At 35.9% G+C, this 11,741-nt stretch overlaps 1 protein-coding gene across 1 annotated transcript; it reads left to right on the top strand.

Moving 5' to 3' along the window:
• Window positions 1-344: 344 nt before the first annotated feature.
• Window positions 345-11,238, top strand: lyplal1 (lysophospholipase like 1). The gene is made up of 5 exons (XM_039651317.2): window positions 345-485; window positions 1,956-2,055; window positions 4,269-4,438; window positions 10,013-10,128; window positions 10,208-11,238. The coding sequence occupies exons 1-5, from the start codon at window positions 398-400 to the stop codon at window positions 10,427-10,429; spliced, it is 696 nt and encodes a 231-aa protein (XP_039507251.2). The 5' UTR covers window positions 345-397; the 3' UTR covers window positions 10,430-11,238.
• The last annotated feature ends 503 nt before the right edge of the window (window positions 11,239-11,741 follow it).

Below are 11,741 nucleotides of genomic sequence, written 5' to 3'. Positions count from 1 at the left end.
GAATGTGCATAAAAAAAACATCTCAAATTTTGAAAAAAAAAAATTAGAATTAGAAAATTAGAATTTAATGTTTTACTCTGTACAATGTAATATATGTTATGTGCTTTTCCCAATATGTGTTTGCCTTATGTTTGATGTAAAATGTTATTGTAAGCTTTTATGAAAGTTGAATAAAAAATTTAAAAATAGGCTAGCCTAATAATAACTCTTAAGAAGAGTTATTAGAATCATTCTCAAGCAGATGCATTGCTCACTTTGAAAAGAGAAGAAATCTATGAAAAGTCTTGCGAAAATTATTTTTTCAGAATAAAGTGAGGAATTATTAGGCTACAGTAAAAAAAAAAGTGAACGCGATCTGTGACGTGATGACGTTGGTAATATCGCGAGATAACACGGGATGAATATGGCTGCAGTGAAACTACAGAAGAGTGTTGTGAGTCAGACTGGAAAACACACTGCTTCTGTTATATTTCTTCATGGCTCAGGTGATTTGAAGAGTTATTAAAATCTTTCTCATGCAGATGCATTGTGCTCACACCTTTGATAAGAGAAGTTTTATAACCCGGAGCAGCGCACTGAGCGCAATTCACGCATGACAGCTGAATGAGACGCAAGAGACGCGGTTTAACTGGATCAAATGTTGTTAAAACGCACCGATTGATGTGAAACTTCGTCTGACTTGTTCAGAGACAAGCAATTAAAATAATGAGTGCAGACAGAGCGCAATAATTGAACGAGCTATCTCTCTTTTGCATATAGTTAACAGTTAGCCTATGTGACAACACACTGAAATCCCTCTGTTCACCCTCACATCATGTGTGTGTGTATCAATCTAACCAGAGGTACTTGACATTTTAAACCACATAAAGTGCAAAGGATCATAACAAGACTTTTATTTAGGCATACTCAAGACAATAGTTGTAGTTTTACTGAGTATTTACAGTTAAACGTCTACCTGAATCTTACTGGTCCTTAATGGTTGTCCTATTTAAAGTGTCACTGAACGTGAAAAAATGGCTTAAAAAAGGATAAATAGTTTTTCTTGCTGTATTTTTAATGCAAAAAAAAAAATGCATTCATTTGCAGAGTATGAAAATCATCAAATGCATAAAGAAAAACATTCTTGAGCAAATAAACTTAATAAGAACTGATTAAAAGAAGTGAAAAATCTGCACTGTTTTCACAGTAATTTCAGGTCTGGCTTATCTGAGACACCTTTTTATAGTCTTTTTATACTCCATTGCACCTTTTTAATACTTTTTATAGTGCATATTTATACTCTGGGTTGCTTTACAAAGGTTTCATTATTATTGTTAATTATTAGCTCTACCTTTTATATTGGTCAGAATCATTTTTTTTTTTTTTTCATTCAATCACAGTCTCACGAATCGTCTAATTATAGCCAATATTGTAAACACGATAAATAAAAGATCTTCTGTGAGTTCGATAAAGTAACGACAGCATGTTATGGAAGCGCTCTCTGCTTGCTTTCTGTTTATAACACATTTACATTAAGAATAAAGTTTTGTTTTTCATCCTGCTAAGAAGACCATCAAGCACATAGACATTGCAAAGTTTCGTGAGTGTCAACTGCATTAAATGATGCAAAAATAAAGTTACTTTGTTTTTAACTTTTGATAGTGTGTGTGCATTTGATAGTGTGCGTGAACACAGATGCTCGACACACAGATTTACATCGAAGGGAACTTCACATCTAGAGACTCGGGTGGGATCTTTAGACTTGGGCCACCAAGTTTATAATACGCATTGCAACTCAGAACACCTTAACAGCCATATACCTATTCACTGTGCAACTGATATTTTCTTGTAGATATGTATTCATGCAAATATTGTGTTTATACTGTTTGAATGTGTTTAAACGCAAGCTTAGTTTAGACACAATTGAGTAATTTAATCCACGAGGTTGCGTAATAATTTTGTTCCCTTTTATTTAGGAGACACAGGGCCAGGTTTGCTCAGCTGGGTTGCTGATGTTTTGGGACAAAACTTGGCATTTGAAAACATCCGGGTGATTTATCCCACAGCGCCATCCAGGTAAACACCCTGAACATTATAATTCATACAACTCTTTATGTCAAGTGTCAAGCTTATTGTCAAGTGGACAATAAGCCCACCAAGCTAAGAACTCAAACTATTATATAAACAGCATTGCTGAATTCATTGTTTACAAACTTACTACTTAACCATATTATTAAAAAATATACATATATATACAGTATAAGTAAATATATATAGTGAAATATAATATAGTGAATATATATTTCACTATATATATAGTGAAATTTCACTTTCACTATATATATATATATATAGTGAAAGTGAAATTTCTTAAATAAAAACCTTTAAAGAAACAAAAAAATTTGTATAACTTAACTCTTTCCCCACCTATTTTAAGTTGCCAGCCAGCACCAGCATTTTCGGACTTTTCAAACAAAAAGCTGAGAAAAACTTGTTTTTGTCAAAGACTCTTTTCTAGGCAATTCTAGGATGTCAATAATAGGGGGACTCAGCCCATTTAATTATATAATAATTTGTAATATATAATAATAATATATAATAATTTTCTACTATTTATCAAGTCAATCCCTGAATGTTAAAATTATTTCTAATAATTTTAAAATATCCAGCATATTCATTAAGAATGTAGACAATCTTTAAATAATACAATTTTCTATATTGTCAATTTGTGGGAAAAATATGATATTTTATATGTATTATATAAACAGTAAATTTTTTTTAGTGCTGGGCAACGATTAATCACAATTAAATAAAAGTTTGCGTTTACATAATAAATGAGTGTGCACTTTGTACAATTATTTTGTATATAAAATATAAATACATACGTGCATGTATATATTTAAGAAATATATACATGCATGTGTGTTTATTTATATATACAAAATAATTATACACAGTACACACACATATGTAAGCACAAACTTTTATTTTGGATGCGATTAATCGTAATGTAATGTTTTAAACACTATTATTATTTTAACTCTACATTTGTGCAGTACAATTAACTTTGAACTTTCGTGGAGGATTTCTGTCATCTGGAGGAAAACAAACACACTTTTAAAGTCCCCGTGAAATCAAAATTGAACCTATTTACTTTGTTAGCGCATATTACTAGTCTTGTGGTGAACAATTAATCCGTGCAGGTAAATATATATGAAAAAAATGTTTTACCTTGGTAATCTTTAATCAAAATCTGAAAAGTTACTTCCGGTCTGGAACGGTTTCTTTTCCTGATGACGTAGGTTTCACAGCTTGGGTGGGGAAACGCTTAACCACTCCCCTCAAACCGTTAGTTTGCTATGAGCGAGAGATGGAGAGGAGGAGCGCTAGAGTAAAACCCTGCCCTCTGTTCAATATTCCGTTTCACTTGGAAATACGTCACAGCACTGGAGAAAAATCGTTTGCAACTTCCGGTTCACGGGGACTTTAACGTGAAAATGACATGAAATTAGCACTATGACCAGTAGATGGCTGCAGAGGAACGCTCATTTGCCATTTCCACTCTCTTTTACAGGTCTTTTCGCACGTTTTGCTTTTGGATTTATTATACAAATTTCAACAAAAATACGTCAAATGCGAAGTGTCACGCAGGGAATGTCAATCACTCAAGTGTGAAGTGTAGCAAGAGTAGGAAAATTCGCAAAGTCTAATTCCATTTAGATGAAAGCAATTTATTTTACAGTGGATGGGGAACCGTCTTGAATGTAAACTGCTTTTATGACAAAGAACTACACAGATGCAGATATCATAACAATCTATCAAAAAATGCACACACATCATCCTCTGCTTCTGACGCTGATAGATTGAGGAACGCGCTGACACACCTAAATACGGGGAGGAGGCTCCCGCCGTTTTCAAGGGTACTACTGAGGCGGTCACAAGTTAATCTCAGATATTTAGGGGGCTGGGAGGAAATTTAGGGTGGATAAACCCTCCTAAAATGGGAATGCCTGATTTTCGCTTGTTTTTGAATATGAAGATGTTTAATAGCGCCCCCTACCAGTGAAAACTGAATTGCCGGGAAAACTCAGCTGTCATACATGACGGAAAATCTCGTCAATAGTGGGGAAAGAGTTAAATGAAGATAAGATACAAATTTTTGAACCGTAAAGCTGAAATTCACTTAATTCCAAACATTTTACAAAGGATTCTCCACAATGCAGTAATTTACATAATGAACTTATCTAGCGTTGTTTTATTTCAACTATTACTTAATTGATTGTTTTTAGGCCGTACACCCCCATGCGAGGGGCTCTGTCTCACGTGTGGTTCGATCGTCACAAGATTTCCCAGGATTGCCCTGAACACTTGGAGTCTATAGATTCCATGTGCGATCATTTAGGCGCCATTGTCCAAGATGAGATCCGGGCCGGGATACCTAAACACAGGATGGTTATTGGTATGGCTCCTGGCTTATCTCTCCCGTGTCCTCTCTCTCTTCTCTCCATCCATCTATCTCTCCCTGCCTTATTGCTTTCTCTGTCTTACACACTCTCACACTCCACTTGTTCCAAATTAAGCAGAGTCTCAGACCACTGCTCATAAGTCTCTCCCTCGTTGTGTAAAATGAAGAATGAAACTTATCAAGTTTCTTATTCCTTTCATTTGTTGCCAGAATGGGCCAAAAAGAATTTCTGGATGAATCTCAGGTTTCTGCTAAGCTTTATCTCTAAATATTTGGGTTATGGGGTTCACAGATATATCACAATGAGATAAAAGTGGCAGAAAATCATTCAGTTAAAAGAGATTGTAGCAGAACCCAGGCTGGACAGAAAATAATGGAAGTTACGTTTTGCTCGGAGAGTTAAACCCGATGGCGACAGCCAAGAAAGGGTTAACCGACAAGCCAATAACACATAAATACCTTAAAATAGTTGCGAATAAAATGTGAAAAGTGCAAAAAAAAAAAAAAAAAAAGCAAAGTCTTTGTGTGAAAAGGCTTGTGTGGAAGGACAGAAAAGCCCCTGAACTCAGTTCCAAAGAAACTGATTCAAAAAACACATGTTCCTGTGAGACTGCTGAAATATTATCTTCCTAAATCATAACATTTTGTCATTAACTATAAATACTCATTGGAGTCACTCTGCACGCTGGAGAAACGAAGTGGTCTGTGCGCTGAGTCCACTTCCCAGGCTGACGGACTGACAAGCGCCAGAACTTTCCATGGAAAACGCTTTCATATATGGACTGTGTGTTTCAATCTTTTAGGTGTCGTGGTTAATGGGAAAAGCCCAAGTCAAACATGCATGCGCAGATTAGTTTTAGCCAAACAACTACAGTGTGTGGATTTCTCGAGTTTGGTCTCTTTGATTAGATGAGGAGGATATGAGCGGATCTACGAGAACATGTGAACTCCATCTATCCGCTGTCTCAACATGACTCCCACAGACTGATGGGCACATGTTCACTTTCCCAGATTTGCCCAGATGTGTAAGATTAAGCACAGGCATGAAAGAAGAACAATTGAGTTTTGATGATGTGCAACTCAAGGCTTTTCTTTCTTTTTAAATATTTAATTCACGACGTACTGTTTTTTTTTTCTTCTAGATATTGGGCTACTGTGCACCACTTTAAACTACATACACTTATCAATGCCGTCATGACGCTCCAGAGTCATAACCAAAGGAACAGTTCACTCAGACATAAAACTTATGTCATAGATATGTGCACCAATAAGGTCATAATTGACAATAAATAGTGTATGCATGCCTGTATAATGCAATTGATCAATCACACACACTTAGAAAAAAAGGGTTCATTGGGGTTCTATACATGAAGCATAAGGTTTTTTACTCAACTCCAAAGAACCTTTTATGCTAAAAAGGGTTCTATAATGACAAGAAAGAACTCTTTTGGCACAAAGGTTCTTTATAGGCTATTATTCATTTATATATTAAATTATTCTGCAACATTTTGTAGTTGTAAGTAAATTATTGTTTATTAAACTGTTGTAACTTAATATCACATTTTAATCATGCAGATTTTTGGAGGAGAAAAACTGAAATGGCACTCTTCGTGTGATATAACTACATAAAATGATGTTAAATACAGTATATACATTTTCCAACCCCCATATCTTTAATTGTGTGATCATTCACATGCATTCATAAATAGATTTTAGGGTCTTGATGTTTGTCAGTAATATGAAATATTTAATCAAAATAAAATATAATGAATGAACACAAATAGTTTCATATACAACCTTTTTCCTGGTTACAAAGAACTCTAAAGGGTTCATATTATTGAACCCTTAAAAAGATTCTGTATAGAACCTTTTAGGGGTTCCAAATACTCAGCACTGATAGAACCTTTTAAGGTTCTAGATAGAAACGTTTCTTCTAAGAGTGCAGACACTGGGAAGTGAAAATAGTTAGAAAAACGTAATTTAAAACATCATATCAAATTTGTAGTTTGATAAAACATGACTCATCAAAACCGATGTGTCTCCCAATGCCAAATTTCTCTACACGGAAAAGGTTTACAAACCATGCCTGCACGCTACTAGCAAAACCACCTGCGATTTGTCACTTGTTGTATGCCTTTCATTGAAAACAAGCTAAATGTGAACTCACAAATGATACATTTACAAGTACAGTGATTCCTTTCCCATCCAAGAAGTTTAGTTCCATAATCCTAAATGAAATCTTAGGGTTTCACATTTCCATAGTCTTTCATTTTGAGACCCTGGCTCTGTTATATGAGACCAGGTAAATAGTTCCTTCTGAAAAAAAAGTACACTTTAGCATATTTTACTATGAGTACTTATTATGGAAATAATATACTTTGAAAGAATATACTTAAGTGTATGCACTGTTTTTTTGCAATTAAATGAAAATTATGTATTTCAGTTTACATTTATATTACATGCAATTACCTGAACTTTAGTGTGCTTTTTTTATCCACTCAAATGTAATTTCATAAATATTTCTATTGTCTTTGAAATATGGTTAAAGTGCACTGCTGAATGTTTTAATGTAATTTCTATTGAAACTTGTGTGTTATGCATTTAAATGTATTTGTAACTAATTACACGTTTGTAATGATTTCAATGTGAAACATTTAAACTATGTTAACTTAAATGTAATATCGCGTTACACATTACAGTTAAAATTATAGTCAAAGTATTTTACATGTGCTTTAGTATGTTAGTCAACACATCAAAATAAGTGTATGTTAAAATATGACAAAAGTTTATTGTGACAATGATTTAAAATTTGGTATTATTACAAAGTGCAGTGTAAAAGTATCCTAAAAGGGTTAGTTCACCCTCAATTATTCCATGATTTACTCATCCTCAAGCTGTCCTATGTGTACAGTGGGGACAAAAAAATATTTAGTCAGCCACTGATTGTGCAAGTTCTCCTACTTAGAACGATGAGAGAGGTCTGTAATTTTCCTCATAGGTACACTTCAACTATGTGAGACAAAATGAAAAAAAAATCCAGGAAATCACATTGTAGGATTTTAAAAGAATTTATTTGTAAATCATGGTGGAAAATAAGTATTTGGTCAATAACAAAAGTTCAACTCAATACTTTGTAACATGACCTTTGTTGGCAATGACAGAGGTCAAACGTTTCCTGTAAGTCTTCACTAGGTTTGCACACACTGTAGCTGGTATTTTGGTCCATTCCTCCATGCAGATCTCCTCTAGAGCAGTGATGTTTCGGGGCTGTCGCTGGACAACACGGACTTTCAACTCCCTACACAAATTTTCAATGGGGTTGAGGTCTGGAGACTGGCTAGGTCACTCCAGGACCTTGAAATGCCTTTTACGGAGCCACTCCTTCGTTGCCCGGGTGGTGTGTTTGGGATCATTGTCATTCTGGAAGGTTTTGGCTTTAAATCTCACGATTTATGGCCCCGTTCACTCTTCCCTCAACACGGATCAGTTTTCCTGTCCCCTTTGCAGAAAAACAGCCCCAAAGCATGATGTTTCCTCCCCCATGCTTCACAGTAGGTACGGTGTTCTTGGGATGCAACTCTGTATTATTCTTCCTCCAAAACACGACGTGTTGAGTTTTTACCAAAAAGTTCTATTTTGGTTTCATCTGACCACATGAAATTCTCCCAATCCTCTTCTGGATCATCCATATGCTCTCTGGCAACCTTCAGACGGGCTTGGACATGTACTGGCTTAAGCAGGGGGACACTGCAGTATTAGAGTCCCTCTCGGTGTAGTGTGTTGCTTATGGTAGCCTATGTTACTTTGGTCCCAGCTCTCTGCAGGTCATTCATCAGGTCCCTCCATATAGTTCAGGGATTTTTGCTCACCGTTCTCATGATCATTTAGACCTTACGGGATGAGATCTTGCGTGGAGTCCCAGATCGAGGGAGATAATTAGTGGTCTTGTTTTTCTTCCATTTTCTTATAATTGCTCCCACAGTTGATTTTTTTCCACACCAAGCTTCACTCTTCCCAACCTGGTGTAGGTCTACAATTTTCTTCCTGGTGTCCATCGACAGCTCTTTGGTCTTGGCCGTGGTTGAGTTTTGAGTGTGACTGTTTGAGGCTGTGGACAGGTGTCTTTTATACAGATAACGGGTTCAAACAGGTGCCAATAATACAGGTAACGAGTGGAGGACAGAAGAGCTTCTTAAAGGAGAAGTTACAAGGCCTGTGAGAGCCAGAAATCTTGCTGGTTTGTGGGTGACCAAATACTTATTTTCCACCATAATTTACAAATAAATTCTTTAAAAATCCTACAATGTGATTTCCTGGATTTTTTTTTTCTCATTTTGTCTCTCATAGTTGAAGTGTACCTATGATGAAAATTACAGACCTCTCTCATTATTCTAAGTAGGAGACCTTGCACAATCAGTGGCTGACTAAATTCCGCGTTCATCAATACGTCATGCGTCGGGTCAGGGGTCACTCTTCCGTCGGAACTAGACTCGTGCAAGGCCGTTAACGGAAACCAGTTAAAAGTACTAATATTTTTCTTAGAAAATAGCATGTCCTCGCTTCAGAGGGCCTTTATTAACTCGCTAGAGTCGTGTGGATTATTTTTATGATGGATGGATGCACTTTTTTGGGCTTCAAAATCTCAAGTTCTATTCACTCCCATTATAAAGCTTGGAAGAACCAGGACATTTTTGAATTTTATAACTCTGATTGTGTTTGGCTGAAAGAAGAAAGTCATATTCATCTTGGATGGCTTGAGGATAAATTGAGGATGCGTTTTCGTTTAAAAACGGAGACCTTTTGCTACGTTTGCACCTCCCGTCCTGACTAAAACGGGAAAAACTAAGACCTAAAACTGAGAAGTTTAGAAACGCTGCAGCTCCGTTTTGCGTTTTGAATCTCCGCAGGGCGTTTTAGTGTAGACGAGACAAAACAGAGGACTTCAGAAACGCTGACGCAGAGGCTGACGCTCGGCTCAATGATTGGGTCTATGTTATCAGTCATGACGTATCCTTCCCTGATTCGTCAACCACTGTTTACACCGTCACGCACATGCCCAGTGTTGGTGAATGGTCACGTGATCCGCGTTTTCAGTCGTTTTAATATGGACGGAGATCATTTCTAATATGCAGATAAAACGCTGGTGTGGACGGAGATCATATTCGTTTTAATTGTTCGTTTTTAAACGAAAACGCAGTGGTATGGACGGGGCCTAAATCATTTTTACTTTTGGGTGAACTAACACTTTAAGTCATGAAAGTTTTCAGTTATTTCATTAACTGTATCTGCAAGTTACTTTATCTACAGTTTTTTGTAATACAAACTTTTAAAGGAGCCATATGCAATATTGTGGCCAAAACTGGTACTGCAATCACTTTTAAATTACCGTAGAGTGGTGTATTTTATGTTTATGATTATTTGAAATAAATTTCTTGCATACAGCTCCTTTAAGTAGCCCATTACACATTCAATACAATTAAGGACTTCTGTTTCACCAGGGGACACTTCCTAAAAATGATTATGTCTAAAATCAGTGTGATTGGGACTAATGTCTCTGTTTGACACAAGGTGGCTTCTCTATGGGTGGTGCCATGGCACTACATCTGGTGTCCCGGTACCAGCCGGATGTTGCTGGCATCTTCGCTCTGTCCAGCTTTCTTAACAAAGACTCGGTTGTATATCAGGTAGTAAATATTCTTCAGAATGCATGTTTCATGTCATGAGGTCAAACACCAGAAATGATCTATATTACCTTATGCACAGGCAGTAGAAAATGCAACACAGCGCCCCCTACCTGAGCTCCTCCAGTGTCACGGCACAGCGGATGAGCTGGTTTTCCATAGCTGGGGCAAGGAGACAAACTCACTGTTGGAGAAAGCTGGCCTCAACACGTCTTTCCATTCCTTCCCAGACCTCAACCATCAGTTGTGTCGACAAGAACTGGAGTTACTTCGGTCCTGGATCCTTAAGAAACTTTCCCCTTAGAGCATCCTTAATGCTGGACAATGAACTTGCCCATATACAACCTAGAATAATCATTGTCCTAATTTATTTTATTTTTTTTCATATTTAAACATAAAACTTGAGTCAAACAGTAAAGGAAAACCAAGCAAGTGTGGGGTCGGTAAGATTATTAAATGTTTTTCAAAGAATTCTCTTCTGCTGACCAAGGCTGCATTTATTTAATTAAAAATACAGTAAAAACCCGACAAGTTAAATGTGAACTCACTATAGCACACAAATGATACATTTACAAGTACAGTGATTCCTTTCCCATCTAAGAAGTTTAGTTCCATAATCCTAAATGAAATGTTAGAGTTTCACATTTCCATAGTCTTTCATTTTGAGACCCTGGCTCTGTTATATGAGACCAGGTAAATAGTTCCTTCTGGAAAAAAAGTACACTTTAGCATATTTTACTATGAGTACTTATTATGGAAATAATATACATGTACTTCGAAAGAATATATGATGTGAAAAATTATTATAATTTAAAATAACTGAATCTTCAGCATCATTCCTTCAGTCTTCATGATCCTGACTCATGATCCTTTAGAAATCACTCTAATATGATGATTTGCTTTTCTAGAAACATTTCTTCTTATCATCAATGTTAAAAACAGTTAGACTGCTGCTTCATATATTTTTTTGGAAACTGATGTATTTTATTATTCAGGATTCTTTGATGAATAGAAAGTTCTAAAGAACAGCATTTATTTGAAATAGAAATGTTTTGTAACAATATAAATGTCTACTTTCACTGCAATTTAATGCATCGTTGCTGAATAAAAGTATTTTTTTTTTTTTCAAAAAGAAAAAAAAACTCAAACTGGTCTTCATATACTGTACAATGTATATTTTTTTAAGCTCCAAAATGGAAAAAAAGGGGTATAAAAGTTTGATGTTGAGTAAATTACATAATTAAAAAAAACTTTAACACTTCGTGCTTGAACCCCAAATAAGAAGAGACCTTTTTGACGATTATAGCGCCACCTATGGTCCAATCTCCTATCTTGGCATGCTTCCTGACCATGTTAGGACACATATGCTCATCAATGTTTGTGAAGTTCTGACTTTTCCTTTGGGATTTATTGGCTTTTGACTTAATTTTGCCATTGCCCACTTTCTAAATGAACCTGTTACAGCCAACCAAATGTAACTTTTTTTTTTGATAATTATTGATCTAGAGTGTCCAGAAAATAGGCTTAGACTGTCCGATTGGGCGAAAAACCGGGGACTAGTTCACAAATGTAGGTTTTGGACAAAATTCGAAATCGGAAATGGATTCCCAACTGGA

This window comes from Pimephales promelas, chromosome 12 (assembly GCF_988280905.1).
Source record: "Pimephales promelas chromosome 12, fPimPro1.hap1.1, whole genome shotgun sequence".
Classification (NCBI taxonomy): Eukaryota; Metazoa; Chordata; class Actinopteri; order Cypriniformes; family Leuciscidae; genus Pimephales; species Pimephales promelas.
This window is presented reverse-complemented; position numbering and strand designations above follow the sequence as displayed.

Coding starts and splice junctions, on each gene's coding strand:
- lyplal1 (XM_039651317.2), top strand. CDS start 398: ATGAATATGGCTGCAGTGAAACTACAGAAGAGTGTTGTGAGTCAGACT. Junction 2,056..4,268: donor TATCCCACAGCGCCATCCAG/GTAAACACCCTG, acceptor GATTGTTTTTAG/GCCGTACACCCCCATGCGAG. Junction 4,439..10,012: donor TAAACACAGGATGGTTATTG/GTATGGCTCCTG, acceptor GTTTGACACAAG/GTGGCTTCTCTATGGGTGGT.